A 20136-nucleotide genomic window follows, 5' to 3' on the forward strand; every position below is an offset into this window, starting at 1 on the left:
TTAAATTTACTCAAAATCATTGAGTTGTACATTTAAAATGGGTGCATTTTATCATAAATTAAACCTCAATAAGGCTGTTTTTTAAGGGCATGGGGCAAAAACAGAAAAGGAAGCAGGTGATGTGCTTGGTTTAAAAAAAAATTTGTTTTATGAAAGTTATGCACATGTGTGTGGTTTTATGTAAGTCTGTATCATTTTAGCATCTGATAGAAAAAGGAGAGAAGAAAAACACAAACCTTGGTTTGAGAAAGCTTGATCTATATAAAATATTTCTGTAGTGTAAAGCAAATAGGACTTTTAACACAAAAGGAAAACAATTGACAAAATTTATCTTCTCCTTGGAAAGATCAGTTTATCACAGCCTGGATACGGTAAAGCCATCAAACAACGAGAGAGGGAACAAAAGGCAGAGGGGCTTGATCAAACGAGAAGGCGCTTACCTGTCAGATCCTTAGTAGCTGTCTGTTAGATAAGGTTAGTCTGAAATGTCCTTCACCTAGAAGAAATAGAGGACAGGAGAGCTGTTGACTTGATAGAAATGTAGTCAGATTGCTAAAATACAATTTTTTTCTCTTATCAACTTAGAAATAAGTTGATGTTAGAAGTTTTTTCTAGGTGGTGTATGGATACTACAGGGCAATACAAATATCTGTTATTATTACTGCTCTTTCATAAAAATTGAGTTGATAATCCCTAGCCTACATGGCAGAGACTTGTTCGCAAATATTTGCATATTGCCTTCTGATAGTATAATATACAGCCCTTGCTATCTGGTCTACTATTCTCTTTATTCTGCTATGTGGAGTGCCCAGCCACCTTCTGCCTGCAACAGTGCTGTGCTGGTACATACTGAACAGCCAACTTTCTGGGAAAAATAACCTTTTGTGATGGCTTGATGATTTAATTGGTATAAATACTTCCATTGTGGTCAGTTTCAAGCTGCCAGCGTGACCGTGGCGTTGGGAAGAGATGTACAAGGTTGGCTGTGATGGGACTGTATGAGCTGGGACTGTGTGAGTGGCCCCAGCACGTGGTTCCAGTCTGAAGGCCAAGTGTGATAGAGGATACTGAAAGTCCTAAACCTTTGCCAGAAAGCATTTATTTCCCTCATCAAAACTTATATGGCCTGTAGTTGTTGATAGTGTATCATAAATATTTGTTAATCTCAATCTTTAATATCCTATTCAGGAGCTTTTCTTGAGAGTTCTATAAAACATGCAGTTCTATATCGGATATATGTTTTTAAAGTAAGTAAGGTAAACATGTATTTATAAAGCCAAACAGTAAGCAAAATTCAGCCTTACAAAGAATTTGGGATACTTCAGAATCAAATTATAGAGAACACATAGTTGTTTTGAAGTCTTTTTGTTTTTTGGATCTCATTGAATAAAGTGAAAATACTCCAAACCAAATTTCGTGCTCTGCTAGGTAATGATACATACAAAAAAGCTCCATAAATTGAAATTTATCAATTATAGTCAATTATATTGCTCTATAATTCTGTGTGTTTATTTTTAACAGCAGTTTAATGGATTAAGTGTTCCTATCCTTCAACATCCAGACCTTCAGGATGTCTTACTTATTCCTGTTGTTGGACCTAGGTTCGTAACTGTTTAATTTTCAAATTACATTATTCTCAGTAAAATTTTGTCACAGGTTCTTTTTTTCTGTTTAGTGATAATACTTTCTCTGTTATTAGTAACTTTATATACATACACAGGGATTCACACATTCATAAATGTTGACTTCATACTCTATCATGGAAAAATAATTACAAAGGGAGACTAGGAATGGGCCCAAATACCTTGAGAGTAATTGACTTTTTTCCTCTATACTTTCTAAGAAACTTCCATTTGTTTACTTGTATATATTGAGAAATTCCATTGCTAAATTGAAACTTTTTTTGAGCTACAACAAAAATACAGTGAAGCATATTTGCTACTTTTATAGCTGATGTGGTTGTAAATTTTATTCATTAATTCACCATTATGTTAAATTACTACATATATTCTGAGTAGAACAGGCACTGTTCTACTTATTTATGTATTTGGAAGGTATACTTGTATGTCTGAAAATTGAAAAAAAATAGGCTTTCATATTATAATGGGATTTCTTTTCAAAGGAGCCTTTTAAAATCCCTGATTATGGTATAATTTATTTATATCCCTATGAAGTGTAATAAATATAAAGATGCTCATTTTATTAAAGCTTTAAAGTAATTTAGTGGTCAATAGTAAAGCAATGGTTCAACAAATTGTGGTTTATCCATGCAGTGGCACATTATATGGCCTTAACGGGGGAGAATTATATATGTATATATCAATAAGAATATGTTCATGATTAACTATCAAAAGCATTTTGCTATGCATGGGATAATTACTTTTCTTTTGCAATTAAGAAAAAATACAACTACACCCTTATGTATAATTATTTATAGAAAAAAGTCTGGCAGGTATAACGTACCCAACTATTAACAGGGATTAACTGAGGAGGCTGGAATGGGAGAAAGGGGCTGAGAGGAGATTTTCACTTGTAGCATTTCTGTTTTATTTTTTACTATAAGCATGTATTACTTTTGCAATTAAAAAATTGATTTTGTGAGTTCCTTATTTTATTTTTAAGATGAAATTTGCATACAGTGAAATGGAGAGATCTTAAGTGTACCGTTCCCTGAGTTTGGCCAAATCTATACAACTGTGTAGCCAAGACCCACCCCGATCAACATCTAGACCATTTCCCTCACCCCATAATTCTCTCTCTCTCTCTCTCTCTCTCTTTTTTTTTCCTTTATTGGGTAACTGTGTTTTTCCAGGACCCATCAGTTCCAAGTCAGGTGGTTGTTTCAACCTAGTTGTGGAGGAGGCATCTCAGTGGCCCATGGGGGATCAAACCGGCAACCTTGGTGTTATGAGCACTGCGCTCTAACCAATTGAGCTAACTGGCCGGCCCCCTATAATATTCTCTTTCATTCTGCTCCCCTACCAGGAAACCACTGTTCTGATTTCTGTTATCTCCTATTTAGTTTTAAATCAGTTACTGCAGTCTATCACAATGACAGGTCTTTTAAGGTTATGCTTCTTGATTCATTTCAGAATATGTTGTGGACGTCTTTCTATGATGTCCGTAATTTTCCCCGATTCATATAATGCTCTTTTATTTTAAATAACTATCAGTAGTGTATTTTATTATTGAGCTCAATTTTGTTTTTCCGGCCCTTCATTGATAGACATTTAATTTTTTCCTGTTTTTTTTTTTATTATGACCAACAGTGAATATTCTTAAGATATTTCTTTTGTGGATTTGCATAAGCATGTCTACAGGATAAGTTGGTACAACATGGAATCACTGGCTCGATGATCTGTGCATATTTTAGATTGAGATGTCCTGCCCTCTGGAAAGTTATACCAGTTACTGTTTTTAACAGTACGTGAGAGATTCTAATTCTTCCATTCTTGTTAACTGGGCATTTTCGTTCTTTTAAATTATTTAAAAAAAACCCCAAACTTTATTTTCTGTACTTATTATTTTACCTGACCTTAATAATCTTTTCATCCTATTTGTATTGATCTAGGCTACTCATCAGCATATTAGTGAACTATATAGAACACAAATGGTGAGTTACTACAGAAAGTATTAAAAAAATTATTTAGGATAGTAGATTCACACACTTAACCTTTCATTTCTGAAAGTATCATATCAATTCCTTTGTTTTTTAAACCTATCATCACTATTATTATCTCTTGACTTTCCACTGTGAAAAATGAGGACATTCTTACACTTAAATTTGCCCTAAAACTCCCACCAGTCAATTTTTACTTATTAATACTGTTTTTTTTAACATTGTAAAGGTTTATCACAGTTGTATTCATTAAGCACAGTTCAAATGGATCCAATGCTTGCTTTTAACCCTAATGGTGTAGTTTATTTCTGAGTTTTTTTTGTTTTGTTTTTTTTTTGTTTTTTTTTTTAAGCTGAGCCATCCTGCTACCTGTTGGCAGCTCAGCGGCTGCTCAGCTCTGGCTGGAACTCGAACCGCTGTTGCTCAGAGCTCAAACTCTTGAGTGAGCTCTTAACCAACTGAGCCACTCGGCCGGCCTCTGAGTTTTTTATCTTGATTCATCTCTTGGTTGATGACAAGAGTCATTTATCATATCTGCAGCACCTGCTTCCCATCGCCAAATTATGTCTCTCGTGTGCTCTGTTTGCTTTCTTGCTTGAGAATTGCCTGTTGCCTTTATATTTAAACAACTTGGCTGATTATAGTAGTTACATATTGTTTCCCTTATCGCTTTGTAGACATTACTTTCACAATCTAAAGGCATAAAGTATTGCAATGAAGAAATCGGAGACCAAAAAAAGAATTATCCCCTTTGTAACAAAATCTTGGTTTTTGCTTGAAGATCTGTGGGTTTCTTAGTTGTTGAACTTTAGAAACTTGGCTAAGATATAGTTTGATTTTTACTATTCTCTCTTAGTTTTGAATGAAACATAGTGTAACTTAAATACATGTCTTGCAGCAGTACTTTGAATATTTTTCTGTCACAGTTTTTTCTCTATCACAAGGACGCGAGGACTCTGTACGCTGGATTTCAATGCAGGTCCTCCTTGTGTTGGGGCACCCCAACACAACCCTCAGGTTTGGTAATTGTCTGGAAGGACTTGCTGGACTCAGCGTATAGTCATGCTCATGGAAAAGATTTGTTATACGAAAGGATACAAAAGCAGAATCAGCAGAGGGAAAAGGTTCACGGGGCAAGAGCTGGAGGGAGCTGGGCACGAACTTCTAAGCGTCTCCTCCCCGTGAGTGACCAGAACATGCTTCGTGCCTCCAGCTCCCCACGGTGACCCGTGTAAGATGGCTGTCCAGCAGGGAAGCTCATTAGAGACTCAGTGCCAAGGGTTTTATTGGGTGCTAGTCATATAGGTACCCTCTGCCTAGCATTACTACGATCCCAGGCTCCCCAAAAGAAAGCAGGTATTCAGGATAAACCGCTTTGCTTCTAGGAACAGTTGAGGAACAATAATCCACTATTACCGTTAGGGGAGGCTTTACATCACTATCAGGAACTGCTTCCCAGGCTGGTTTTCAGGTGCCAACTAAGGGCCAACCTTGTAAGCAGACCTTTCTAAGAATAGCTTGTTGTGTTAACTCTTATTTCAGAGGATATCCTTTATTTCCTGAGCTCTGCAACTTCACTTTTCTTCCAGGTTTTTGTTTTGTTTTGTTTTTTAATCTTCTTGTTCTTACATCCCTTTTTCTGAGTTTTTTTGTGGGTTTTTTTTTTTTCAGCATCTTTGAAAATACAGAGAAGTATTTGAAAATTTTCCGTTCTTTTGTTGTACATTTTTCACCTGTCTTTTACTAATTTTTTTTTTTTTTGGTACTAGCTGTGAATAGGTCTTATGAATGAATCATTCCTACTCGTTCATTGAATGGAAACAGTTACAGTCACGTAGATACACTTAGTTGGCAGTTTGCTCAAGGATGATACAGTGTGGGGTGAAGTGTGTGTCTAGACAACTACTTGTGCTTTGCAGAAATACCTTCACCATGTCTTTCTTAGTGACTCATTTCTATTCCTGGTGAGCAGTGCTGACAAAGACTGAGGCTCTTGAAGGCTTCCAGCTCATAGCTGTTGTATTTGGAGCTTAAGTTTTGTTAATGCTTACTTAGTGAACTCAGGTGATAAGCCACAAAACTGGTTGCTATTTATTCCTCTTCTCTGCAGCTACTTCTTGGCAGTTTTTCCAGGTTTGTCAGAGAAAATACAGATTGTCTGTGCCCATTCTGACAGTCCAGTTTCTCTTTCAGCTTTGTCTGATGAGCAATGCCTGACAAAGCATTCCCAGAGTCTCCTTTTTTCCTCCCTGAACCTCCAGCCCTGGTTCAAAGTAATAAATACCTGAGTAAGCCCCAGGAGCCTTTCCTTGTCAGAAACATTCATGCCCTGTTGAAGAACTAGATTTGATCCAGATTTCACTGTGTCAGATAATTATTCTTTATCATTGGGAGTATAGCTGTTTCTTCGTGTTATTACAAATGAAACTTCTCAGAGTTTTGTTCTTTTTTTTCTTCCATTTCTGTGGGCTCAGAAAAAAAAATACATTCTTCCTCTTTTACTGATTTTTACTAGAAGCTCAATAGCACACAATTCTTTAAAATATCAAAATATAAGTTAAACTTTCTGGACAGTAAAAAATTTTAAAAGTATTTTCCACCATAAATTCAGATTCTCTCAGTTTATTTAACATGGTATTTAATATATTCATCAAATATATTTTAATGTTGGGAAGGTTTTATCATTAGTAATTTAATGAGTGAACATACGGTTGTAATGCTGAATTTGATGTTATCAATATCAACTTTATTGAAAAACTTAGAGAAAATTGAACACCAGGCTTCTCTGTCTCCACCATCCCACCCTCCCCTCCTCCCCAGGCTTCTCTTGATACAAGAGTGTTTTTAACTTCATATTCCCACCAGCATTTTCTAAAGAATGCATTTAGATCAGTTGAATTTTTTAGGCCAATATTCAGTAATTTTTAAGGATCTCTACATTTTCTCTATCAGTGCTCTTCCCTTTTTGATAAAAACCTCAACAAAATATTTCCAGCAAGTCAGAAAATTAATTTTCTACCTTTTCTTCACATTTGAGTACACAGTAGGATACATCTCTTGAGATCCAAATGAGGCTGGATTTGCCCTTCTCTTTCAGTCTGCTTGATTTCCATCTTCCTTGGTTGCCTTGTCAATAGTATCAGCACTTTAGGCTTTGAATTACTGTTTGTATGTAGGAAATAATAGGGTAGATGGTATAGAATATCAAGTAATTGCAAAAAACTGCTCATTAAATACAGATGGCAGTGCTGCGGAAAAATATTTGGTTGCATGCCACTATCGTGATATCTCAAAATTATCATTATCTTCCAGTTGGTGGAGGGTTGCTAATATGTGCATTTAGAGAAGTGCCAAATAGATAAGTCTTTATTTTTATATACTCTTTATTGAAACATTCCCATAATTTTAGTCTTTAATTCTTAGTCACCTCATTTTTAGATTTTTTTTTAATGGTCTTTTTTTTAAAGTGTATTGGAGTGACAATGGTTAGTCAAGTTACATAGGTTTCAAGTGTACGCTTCTGTAATACATCATCTATATACTCATATCACATTGTGTGTTCACCACCCAGAGTCAGTTCTCCTTCCCTCACCATATATTTGATCCCATTTACCCCCATTTACCACCCACCTCCCTCCTTACCTTCTGGTAACCACTAAAGTTTTTCTGTGTCTATAAGTTTCTGTTTCTTTGTTTTGTTCCTTTGTTGCTTTCAGTTTTATATCCCACACACCAGTGAAATCATATGGTTCTCAACTTTTCTGTCTGACGTATTTTGCTTAGCATAATAATCTCAAGATCCATCCATGTTGCTGCAGATCGCACTATTTCATCTTTTCTTATGGCAGAATAGATGTTTCAATAGTTTTCTCTTAATCTTAAGTACCTTCATACTGCTTTTCCTCCAATTTCTATTACTGGACTATTGGAAAATCATTGTTCTTTAATGTTGTTTCACTCCTTTATTTAGAAACTTTTCATTAAAAATCAAGCTTTTTTGGCTCTCTATCAACTTTTATACTAAGTCAGCAGAGCTGACTTTCACCTTGATTCTTGCAGTAACATTTTATGTTTTTATAACAATAAATTCTTGTCTTAAGGGATCCCCAAGACCACACCCTAGTTTGATGGTTCTCTAGGAAGACTCAGAGATGCAGCATATAGTCATACTCATGACTATGATTTATTACAGTGAAAGAATCTGAAGCAAAATCAGCAAATGAAAAGGTGCATGGGGCGAACCCTGGGGAAAACCATTTGCAAGCTTCTGGTTATTTTCCATGGAGTCATGGGATGCACTTGATTTCCCCAGCATGAGTTTGACAACATGTAAGATTTTGCAAACCAGGGAGGTTCATTAGAGACTGCATCCATGATTTATTTTTTCGTTACTGGTCATATAGGCATCCCCCTGCCTGGTATATACCAAAATTCCAGCCTCCAGAAGGAAATTCAGTGTTCACCATAAACTTTTATTTGTACAAACAATTTAGGCACAGTGAGCGACACTTATCAGTTGATAGTGAGAACCCTCCAACTTCCCAGATAACAGCCAAGGACCAACCTTATAACCAGGCCTTCTAAAGGAAGGATAGCAGTTCAGGCCTGCTACATTAACTCTTTTCTCTGTAGTCTTTCTTTCTCTCTTCTCCATGAAGTGGTTATTCTCATAAAAACTTTCTGGTTAATACTATAAGGTTCCATTCACAAAAAAGCATTGTTTTAATGGGTGCTGTGTGTAAGACCCAAAGGTATTACAGAGATGAATGAAACATAGCTTAGTCTAAAAGTAGAGAACTTGGGTACAAGTCAGATTGTGATGAATGTTATAATAGAGGTATGAATTAAGTGTCTTGAGTGTAGAGTAGGAAGGACTGAGTGTAAGGAAATGGGTAAAGATTTTCTCCAAGTAGATACTATTTCAGGTGACTCTGGAAGGTGGAGGAATTAGGCTGATGAGATCATGTGGGCGAGGGTATGCTAGGTAGAGAGAAAGTATTTCCAAAGATACAGAGACATAAAAATGTATGGTGGTTCATCACAAAAAAGATCAGGCTTGAGTACTCAATTGGTTTTTCAGAGAGGTTAGTGATGAGGTTGAAGAGGTCAGGGGAGGTAGACGTGAAGTGTAAAGGAGATATATATTTTTAAGCAAAGTTTTCCTTTCTGCATAGACTATTGGAGCTATACTCATAAAAACTTTTAGTTATGACTAGATCTGTATTTTAGGGACATATTACTGGTAGTAGCATAAAGCTGTGTTTTCCAAAGTGGTGCAGATCATAACCCATTAGTAGGTTGTAAAATCAATTTCATTTTTTTATAATAAACATTTTAGAAAATAAATGGGATATTTTATAATATATTGCATTGTCTATAGTAAAGATGTTATTTCATGAGACACTTGTTATACATATGTGTGTGTATAAGATGAACTGCAAGACTGGAGACAAGTTTCCGATGACATGGTGAACTAGATAACCTGGAAATGTTTCTGCTACATCTAAGAATACTACATGAGAAATAGGCCACAAAGTGCACAGCTGAATGATTAAGACTCTCAGTGAAATATTCCAGAATTAGAGTGAAGAGTAACTGAAAACAGAGCAATAAGCATGTGAGCTGATATTTGGGGGTTCGGGGATGTGGGAGAGGAGGTGGCTGGTTTCTTAAATTTAGGGGCTTTGGTTTAACCACAGCATGTTGACACTACAAGGTGAGAAATGTCCGGAGTCAGTAATCTAGGAACTGGATCTGGGTTGGAGAAAACTCTTCTGAGAATGTACAACTGTTGTGCCATACCTCATAAAGGTTTGGGATTCCAGCTCCTACTACCCAAGTGGTCTTGACACCTGTAATCTGGGGAATTAACATAAAAATTTGATCCGAAGCCAGTTCCTGAGGTGCTTGGCGAAAACCACGCAAAACCACACTCGAGTGACACACATTCAGTCCAGGCTGCACACATTTCTCATGGTCTAAAGCTACACTAGGAGTCAAACCACCATGAGTGAGAATCAACATGCACAGCAAATGGAAGGGTTGGATTTCCCCCAAAACTAGCAAATGGAGCTATCTGGTATAAAATCAGTTTTGTTAAAATGATTAAAACAAAAGTAGTAATCCAAAAAGGAAGAGCCTAAGAGGGGGGGAAAAAACTGTAGGTTAGTCTCAACCAATGGAGAATTACTGAAGTAGGTGACTCAAAGGAAAGGCAACAGAGAGACATAGATCAATTGGAAATGTGAAGCCGAGTCACAGAAAACAGAATGAAAAGGTACTTCATTTTTCTAATGAGTCCTGCATATTGAGAATAGGAAAAATGGGAGTGAGATAGTAGTGAAGAATGTAATGACTAAGAATTTTCTAGAATTGATGGACAGACTTAAGAAGTACAATGAGTCTGAAGCCAAAAGTAAAAACAAATCCATGTCTAGATACTTCAGGGTGAAACTACAGAACAGCAAAGACAAGTTCCAAAAGCAGTCAAAGGTGAAAGGTAGGAAGTGACTCAGTCATCAGGTTAGGAAGTGATGCGTGTGTGATGTGAGGCAGTCAGCCCAGAGAACCCATCAGCGTTGCAGGCGGTGTGACTTGATGACTCAGTGAGTATGGCGTTAGGAGGTCCAGGAAGAAGAGATTCACGCTGATGCTGGTGTTTCTAGTTTGGTTATCCAGGCAGATACTGACACTTTGTTCAAGACTGGGAACATGGGAGGCTGAGAAGATGTGGGGCATTGCCATGGATTTGAGGAGTGGATCAGAGAAAAATAACATCGTTTAGGAGTTTGAAGTAACTGTGGGATACCTAGATATAGCTAGGTAATTAGAAAGTCCAGAAATGCTAAATATTAGACTACATGGATTGTTTTTGTAAGTGATTATTGAAATCATGAAATTACCAAGTGTTAGGATGCAAAGTGAGAAGAGATGGTGGCGTGTTTTGGAACTTGGGGAATGGATCTCTTTCAAAAATCTGTAGAGAATGAGCAATGAACATGTGTGGGACCAGAAAGGAGTGGTATGAAGCTGAGAAGTTCAGTGAGATTTGATCATCTGCAGATCATAGAAGATGGGACGCACTTAATTCCCCCAACAAGGAGTTGTGACAACACGTGAAATGTTGCCAACCAGGGAAACTTGTTAGAGATTCAGTGTGCAAGAATGTTATTCGGGGTGATCACATTGACACTCTCTGACCTTTGAAAAAAGTCTGTCTGAGTATTAGAAGTGATAACCTAGATTTTAGTGATCTAAGGAATGAATTGGAGGTGAGAAATCAGAAAACATTCAAAATAAGTTGGTCAAGAAAGGAAGAAAAAAGTGACTTTTGTCCATCTACTTTAAAATACTAATAATTTACCTTGCAACAATCCCACTTCAGAAATGTTTTTGAATTCCTTGTATAGTGCCTGTTTTAGGACTTTAATTTCTCTGTTATAAAAACAGCAATGCTTGTTAAGTGATTAAGCAATTCCGGTTCCGCTTTACCTCTTCCACCTCTTTCTGTTTTTTCTTTTCTCAAATGCCTATCTCTTTTTAAAAAACTATTTTCTCTGTATTTGTCTTTTTTTCAGCGTTCTCTTTCTCATTTATTCATTAATGACATTATCTTGGGGCAATGATGACTGCAGAGGTTATTTACTTAGGGTTTAGATTGAAACATTGAGAAGGTTGGGACATGTTGGAGGTATATTACTCTGTTAAATTCCTGTTTCTTCTGTCCCTAGGAAGAATATAAAAAAGCAACAGTGTGAAGCCATTGTGGGAGCCCAGTGTGGCAATGCAGTGTTAAGAGGAGCCCATGTCTATGTTCCAGGAATTGTGTCAGCTTCAAAATGTAAGTATAAAGGTTGTAAATAAAAAAAAAAAAAAAACAACCAAAACCTGAAAGATGAATAGGTCTAGAGATTTAAATGTGGCTCACAAGGCCTAACATACTGCGCTTTACCGAAAACGTTCATTGAGCCCTACCTAATCTACGAGTTTGTGATTCGAACAGTCCTTCTAACTGTGGCTGGTAGGCTACTAACCACGGTTGTTAGGTTAATGGAGTGGACAGATTTATAATAGGTTAGGTCTTAAAACATTTTTTGGAAGTGGAATACAATTTCCCATTGTTAATGTCACTGGGATTTGTTACTGAAAATCATTTAATGAAATGACCACAAAACTGGATTTAACCATATAAGTCAACTCTGTACACTTACAGTTTCAAGGTGTTCTATGTATGTATATATAGAATATGTATATATGTATATATGGAATGTAAATGTATGTATAGAATATATATGTGTATATAGAATATAAATGAATGTATGTGCTTATTAAAATCTCCGCCTTACTTGCTATAGTGAAAACTGCGAAGAAATACCAGCAGGGTTATGGGATTTAGAAAGATTCCTTTGAGGAATTTTAGTGTATGTTTTTGAAGGAAACTTTGAGGATTGAGCCAAAGATTTCAAGGTTTATATGAAGTCTTGAAGGGAATGTTAGGTTTGGGGGAAATAATTTAAAGATATCTTTTCTGCTCACCTAAAGACTTCTAATTGAGGTAGGATATTTTGAAGACTATTTTATTTCTTTGTTTTCTTTGGGGGAAAAAAATCTTCAGTTAGATTTATTGTTTGGGAACATTTAAAAGTAAAAAGTATATTTTCTATTAAGGGTTATTTTGAGATAGTGAGCCAGTTTAAACTGTTTCGTGCCCACTATTGATGTCCGTAGAGATCCCCAGTCTAGATTAAAGAATTTTCACTGTTCTATCGAAGTATAGATTATAATATGATTTTCTTCTTTTACTAGTTATGAAAGCTGGAGATGTGGTTTCTGTATATTCTGATATTAAAGGCAAATGCAAGAAAGGAGCCAAAGAATTTGATGGAACAAAAGTATTTCTTGGAAATGGGATTTCTGAATCAAGCCGCAAAGAAATCTTCAGCGGACTACCTGACCTGAAGTATGTCATAAAGTGTTCGGAGGAAATAAGCATGCTTTTTGTGGTTCAGGGAAAATTAAAAACAATGTAAAAATATATCTAGTTGCAGGATATGAATAATTTTTTGGTATAAATTGAGCTGGAAGATAATTACTTAGCCCATACATCCATGTTTTTTAGAAAACATGCTTTTAGGTAGAAGAGTAAATGCTCAGATAAAGAGCTTTAAGTAAGTAATTATCAAGTAATTTTTTCCTTTTGAATTTTATGGATTTTTATGAAATTTTTGCGTCTTTGGAGAATACTACTTATCTTGATTAAGGATGAATAATATGGACGTATCCAGATCTTTTCACACATTCTGTTTTTGTGAAAGGAAAAGCTTATAATTTTAATATAAATTAAAAAGAAAAATATTTTTTAGTTAAACAGATTTTACCAGAAAGCTAGCACTCACATGAATGCTTGTCAAAAATGAATGTTTGGATTTACGCAAACCAAATTAAAATATAGTTAGTTTTAAATCATCTCTGGCTGCTACTGGCTCTAAATAAATTAAATCTGTGGACAGTCCAGTTTCTTATTTTCCTTAGTATTTTCAGCCTGTTTTAGGAGTTCTGTGGACAACTCCATTTTTGGCAGCTGTTGTAGACACGTGAAAGCTGTGAATCTAGGGGTTCAGAACAGGCCTCCCCAAGGTGTGTCTCACTTTGGCTTGTGAATTATTTTGAGCTAAAAGCAATTGAGACCTTGCAGGTTCATGAGAAACTTTTACCTCGCCCTTAAAGTTAGGGAGAGAATTATCACCAGAAATAACTTGTGATGACCTATCCATAGGTCACGGCAAACATCTAATTAGTGAACATATGCTCTTATCCTGTGAATGACTTTCCTCCCCTTGGAAGCCTCAAGGTACCTTACATCATCCTTAGCTCAGAATGTCATAAACATCTCATTTTCCCTTTCTGTCTCTGAACCTCTCATGTATGTGGGGTTTCCTTATATACGTATGTAATTAAACTTGGTTATTTTCTCTTGTTAATCCAATCAGTCTCATAGATTTAATTATTAGAGCAGCCGAAAGAATCTAGGAGGGTAAAGTTTTTCCTTCCCCACAAAGGGCTGGACCACACCTCTGATTCCTGAAACAGTTTTTCATGTTGCGGCAATTTGGGCTTATAGTTGCAATTAATTCTCCTGAAGAAACAGATTATTGAATTTCCTAGCTCTCATTATCAGTGCTTTCCAAATGGCCAATAACAAAGATTTTCTTCTCCTGTGTTTATCTTCGAATGAGTAACGGGATTGGTATTTTGACTGCCTCCTATTATAGTTCATTATAAGCGGTACCTTGTTTGATGTGGTAGTTCTAGTAACTGTGCCGACAGATTTCTCTGACTAATGTTTTCTTTGTTGGTGGGACTAGGAAGCAGCCATCTTTCAGAAAGCTTGATTTTTAAACTCAGTTTTTGAACTCAGTATTCAGTGATACCATTATGATTTCTTTCTCTGCCTGTGTGAGAAACAGCATGCTTTCGTAACAAAGCAATGCTGCGAGTACACCCTGGTTCTTATTTACATTCTTTAAAACTTTTAGAGCCAAATGTACTACTAGCACTCAACTAGTAAATTTTCGCCCTTTGGTTTCTAGAATTTGAGGTGAGCTGAATCATTCATAGACTTAGAGGTAGATTAATTTACTGGCAGACTGTTTATCCTATGAGATCTTGTACTTTGCATTATTATGTTACAAAAATCCATATTACAAAAATAGTTTTAAAAGAAACTTGTAATCCTATACCTGAGCAATAATTGGCTTAAATTATTCTTTGTCATGTTATTTTAAGTTAAATACTGGATAGATGGACATGCTTGTGCTGGGCGATATGGTACAAAGGAGATAGTCCAGGGGCCCCAGGACTTGAAGCGCTTGGTGGGACCTGGGTTAGGAAGGCAGGCGCAGAAATGTTTTAGTATTTTTCAGAAGACTGGGATCCTGCAAGTCAGAAAGTCATTTAAATGATGGAGTGATCAGGTTGTGGAATTCATCATTTAAATGATGGAGTGATCAGGTTGTGGAATTTTTCAAGGCACTGAATCATGTGTCTAGGCTAGACTCTGGAGGGGGGCGGTGAGTTATTGATCCAGGTAAGAGCACCAGCTGTCTCAACAAAGGACTGACTTTTTAATGTGAGCAGTGACATTTCAGAAGGTTCCTTTGAGTATTTACTGCTCAGAAGCAGGAACTATTTGACTAGGAAGTGGTTTAATTTAATCCTGACTGAAGCAAGTACAGTCTTAACTCTGATTAAAAGTACAGATTCAGAGATATCACCTGGGTAAACAAATAAGGAAGAATAAGAAGGATGGGAAGAGGAAAAAAAGGAGTTAACATTTATTGTATGCCAAAGGATGTCAGAGATGAAGGGAGTTCATAATCATAGCCCTTCCAATGATAGTTCATAAATATTATAGCTACAGAAATTATGTTACTCTAAAGGGCAGCATGAATTTACCCTTGCTGTGGCATAATAAGAGATAATTTGATTTTTGTCCTGGGTGACTGGCACTCAGCTCCTAAAACCCTTGGAATCTCTGCAGTGGTGTCTTTCATATGCTAATGAATGACTGACAACCTGGAGGCGGAGCTTAGATAGCATCTGGATGGGGCTGGTTGCCAAAAGAACCAACCATGTGATTAGAGAGTTGGAACTTTCAGTCCCGACCCCCGACCTCTGGGGAGAGGTGAGGGGCTGGAGATTGAGTTAATCACCAGTAGCTAGTGATTTAATCAACCATGATGCCTCCATAGAAACCTCTAAACTATGGGGTTTGGAGAGCTTCCACGTTGGTGAACAAATCTGGGTGCTGGAAAGTTGGTATGCTGGGAGAGTGCATGGAGGTTCCTTGTGTCCCATCCCCTTGCCCTGTGAATCTCTTCCTTTTGGCTCTTTTTGAGTTGTGTCCTTCATAATAAAGTGGTAATTGTAAGTCAAGTGATTTCCTGAGTTCTGTGTTCTGTCAAACTACTGAACCTGAGGAGGGAGCTATGAGAATCCTCAAATTCATAGCCACCATCAGAAGGATAGGTGGCAACCTGGGATGTGCAACTGGCAACTGGAGTGGGGCCCTTGTAGCTCAGAGCCCTTGCACCCATGAAGTCTGGGGATAACTTCTGATAGTGTGAGAATTGAATTGTAGGGCACCCAGTTGGTATATGGAGAATTGTTTGGTGTGAGAAGAAAGATCCACACATTTGGTGTCAGAGCGTTGTGAATAAAATTAGCCCACCTGCCTACTTCAGGTGGTACAAACCATCTGGATAGATGCTTCTCTGCCAAGATGGGTTCATAAGCTATGAACTTGCCTCATGTTCTATATCTGAGGACTTGGTTCTTTTCTCTACTCGGACTCATTTCTTTGCTTGTACCTTTGTGCTTGGTTTAAGTCCTGATTCTTATCCTTGCCTTTTTTATTAGACTGTACTTTTTTCTGTGTCCCTCTAATCCCTGAAAGACTATGTTGATTTCCTCCTTTTCTTGCTTCCTCTGGTGTGGCCTGATACACCAGACTTCCTTTAACAGTATTTGTGTGCTTTCTCTCCCCTTTGATAGTCTCTTGACAGCCTCTCCCAGATTTTGATGTTAGTTTTTCTGGGTCACTGTCTACCTGGACCCTGGCCCTTCCTGCTCTGATCAGTTCCACTGCCACTCATAACGTGGGACAAAGGCAGAAAAGACCATCTTGAGGATTGTGTCCATAGTACCAAGTAGCTATTCTCTAAAGAGATGAGAGCAGTGTGGCATGTTTGTCATTGCTTAGCATCAGCAGGATTCTTACGACTACCTAGCACAGTGCCTTATAAACTGAGTTGTTTGTTGAATTGAAAAGCTAATAACAGTGATCAAAAACCTGTTACCAGAAAGATGAGAATGAATCAATAAAGAAAGACTTAGATGACCTTTGCTGCTTTAGTCTGTTCAAATCTCAAATTCATTTGTGCCCAAATGAAACATTTATGTAACTTTATCCTTTTTAGTCCTGATAGCCTACTGCAGGTGAAAATTGAGAAACAATTCACAGGACTAGTCTAACTGTTTTGGTGTCGAGTAAAAAGAGGTTTTAAAAAGGCTGAACGTCTGATATTTGACATGCTTCATGAGTGTTTCCCTAGAAATGGGCTTTGTGTAGAGGATGTAATTTATACAGACTAACATTAGATTTCCTGCTTTTCAGAGGTGTAGGCATAAGAATGACAGAGCCAGTATACCTCAGCCCTTCGTTTGACAATGTACTGCCCAACTACTTATTTTTACAGGTAAGTATTTGTAAAATATTTAGTGACATTGAAACATACTTCAGTGAATTATTTGAAATCTATGGTTTTAAAAAAAAATTCTATGAATATATTTTTGTGGTCTATTCATATATTTTCTGATCTACCTTTGGTTAAGCAGTAAGAAAAAATCTTGTAAGCATTCTTTTCTATTTCTCAACTAAGTTTTAACTACTTTTTAGCCTTTTTTGGCCAAGGTGCTTTAGTATAAAGCTTATAATTGTTGCTTTCCTTCTCAAAACATTAATCTGTAAGTAAGGAGTGTATTTGCTATACATGTAGGTGTTTACGTATAATTTTGAGTAAGAGTCAAATGTTTGACCACTAACAGGTTTTTGTCAGGTGGTTATTCATTGCTGTGATGTAACAAGTAATTTCTTTTGCCTCGTTCAGTTTATTAAGCACTTGCGTGTACATTAACTAATTTGATTTGTTACAGTCTGGTTAGGTGGTATTACCATTGTTGTTATTACCCCCAATATAGGAAGATACCAAAGACCAGATCTGTTAGGATTCTTCAACAGGATTACCCAAGTTGATGAAGTGTTTGGATTTTGTGCCCACCTTGCCTGCCAGCTGGGTAGGGGAAGGGCACAAAAAGGAACACTGGCACCTGCCAGCCCTAGACAGAAATGCCCCTCAGCCTTCACGCTGAAGCCAGACAATTCAGGCCCTCCCTCTTGTGTCCCTGGTGCTTTTCGAGCTGCTGCTCCTGTGCTGGAGCTCAGAGCAAGTCGGTTTGTGAGCGAGTGAGTCTGTGTGTGGTTACGTTAAGACCTGTGGTGCCTATGTCCCCAGCAGCCCTCCATCTCACACAGCCACAGTCCCCACTGGTTTTCACAACCAGAAGTTATGGGGACTTCTCTGACTGGCACTGGAGCCCTGGGCTGGGGAGCTCGGTGTGAGGCCGGAACCCCTCGCTTCTCTGAGGGGGACCTCCACAGCCGAGATGGCCCTCCCATTTCTTAACCGCCACACCTGGGTGTGGGACCAGCCCCTCCTCCTAGTCTCAGTGTGGCTTCTTTATATTCTAAGTTTGGGGGATTCTGTTCAACTAGTCTTCAGGAAGTTCTCAACGATGGTTGTTCTGTAATTTAGTTACAGTTTTGATGTGTTCGTGAAAGGAGGTGAGCACCGTGTTTAGCCACTCCACCATCTTGGCTGGAAGGCTCCAGAAGCTGTTTTGTTTGATGTAGTCTCATTAATTTTTGTTGTTGTTTTATTTTTGGTGTCAGATTAAAAAAATCATTGGCAAGACCTATGTCAAGGAGCTTCCTGCCTGTGTTTCCTTCTAGGAGTTTTATAGTTTAAAGTCTTACGTTCAAGTCTTTAATCCATTTTCAGTTGATTTTTTTGTGTATGATATAAGTTAGTGGTCTAGTTTCATTCTTCTGCATGTGGCTGTCCAGTTTTCCTAACACCATTTATGGAACAGACTGTCCTTTCCCCATTGTGTGTTCTTGGCTCTTTTGCTGTAAATTAATTGACGGTATAGGCATGGATTTGTTTCTGGGCTCTCTGTTCTATTGGTCTGCTTGTGTGCCAGTTACATACTGTTTTAACCACTGAAACTTTGTAATAGAGTTGGCAGTCATAGAGCATGATGCAGCTTTGTTCTTCTTTCTCAGGATTGCTTTGGGTACGTGGGGTCTTTTGTGGTCCCATACGAATTTTATGGTGGTTTTTTCTGTTTCTGAACATTTAAAAAAAAACTCATTAGGTGATTCTGATGTGTAGCCAGGATTGAGAAATATTGTAGAAAAATATAGTAGATGAAATCATTTTAAGAAAACTGTCATCATTTAAATACTTAGAGAAGCCTCTTCACTTGGACTATTTCATAATTTCAACCAGAGGGTTTTTAATGGGTTACTTATATTTGATTGGAACTATCCGTCATCTTTGACCAGTACATTAATCTTATCTTTATTAGGAGTTAAGCATAGCCAATTGTCTCTAGATAAAGACTCTCCGGCAGCCATCTACGTGTTTTAGTGTTTTCATATTAGAGTTCAATTTAAAAATATTTTTGAAATAAACTAGACCGTTGAGAGAAACTATCTGTAACAGATGAAGCTGTTTTTAGTGTTTAGTATGGAGGGACTGCTTTTCAGGTGCCTATGTTGTTTGCATTAATTTTAATGCTTCCTATGTCCACAGAGAGGGTGAAAACTTTCTTGTGTGTGTCTCCTTTCTCACCATCGATTTTCTGTTTTCAAGTGGTGATCTTGGATTCACTTGAGAGCATTGTAACCTCACAGTTCTTGAGGATGTACTAATGCATGTAAGTGTCTTGGTGTGAGAATGAATGGAAACCTTTAAACTTTAAAAATAAATAGCCCTATGCTTGTTAGCGTCTTCTTTTTTCTTGCCAACTATTTACAAAAAAATTACTTTGTGATATTCTATTTTATTTAAGGCTGACTGTCATCCTGTAGTAGTCTTTATATAATTAATGCTAATAAAGATTTAATGTAACTTATTGCTCTAAAGGTATAGTCGGTTTGTAGAATCTCATAATATATTTCTAGCTAAGATGTTTTTACTTTTTACTTTTCTCCTACTGAAGTGTGGTGGTAGGAACAGAGGAGCCCATACATGCCTTTGAGAGGCATTAGCAGCAGAAAGCTGGGATTTTCAAATGGAAGTTAGATGGTTAAGCACCTGAAATTGAAAATTTTTGTACATTTTCTGGAAAGAGATCCTGAGCTTTCTCATATTTCTTAGGGGTCCCTACACTTCAAAATATTGAGAACCACACAATTGAGAAAGGACAATATGCTTTTTTTTTTTTGCCGCATTGATTGGGGAAACATATCAGGCACATGTGTCTGTGTATGTGATTGTCCTGTGAGATCACAGGACACTCTAGGAATTTGTGAATTTCCTGACACCAGTATATTTATAAAAAAAAGTGCTCTTGGCAGAGGATGCAGTACTGGATTACCTCCAAAAGTTTCTTTATGTTCTCTGATTCTGAAATTTAAAATGAGTTAGCATCATTGATAATTGATTTTTTTTTTTTTTCTTACAGAATTTGCCATCTTCTGTAGTAGCTCATGTTCTGGATCCTCAACCTGGAGAGAGGATTTTAGATATGTGTGCAGCACCTGGAGGCAAAACAACACACATTGCAGCACTGATGCGTGACCAGGTGAGCCTCTCTTCACAGCGAAACTACTCTCAGCATATTACATATTTCGGTGATGAAAGTGGAACTACTCGTAACTTATGAAACAGCAT

The 20136-nt window shown here is 37.2% G+C and overlaps 1 protein-coding gene across 4 annotated transcripts in view; it reads left to right on the forward strand.

The window, feature by feature from the left end:
- The window catches only part of NSUN6 (NOP2/Sun RNA methyltransferase 6), a 54360-nt gene that overhangs the window by 5189 nt on the left and 29035 nt on the right, over positions 1-20136 (forward strand). For 3 of the 4 annotated variants that reach the window (XM_019662926.1, XM_019662928.1, XM_019662927.1), the window contains exons 3-7: positions 1522-1601; positions 11350-11459; positions 12425-12578; positions 16794-16875; positions 19928-20047. In XM_019662926.1, coding sequence (XP_019518471.1) covers positions 1522-1601; positions 11350-11459; positions 12425-12578; positions 16794-16875; positions 19928-20047 — 546 coding nt within the window. The remainder of the gene's footprint in view (positions 1-1521; positions 1602-11349; positions 11460-12424; positions 12579-16793; positions 16876-19927; positions 20048-20136) is intronic. The other variant, XM_019662931.1, reaches the window with a different exon arrangement.

This window comes from Hipposideros armiger, unplaced genomic scaffold (assembly GCF_001890085.2).
Source record: "Hipposideros armiger isolate ML-2016 unplaced genomic scaffold, ASM189008v1 scaffold_383, whole genome shotgun sequence".
Taxonomy (NCBI): Eukaryota; Metazoa; Chordata; class Mammalia; order Chiroptera; family Hipposideridae; genus Hipposideros; species Hipposideros armiger.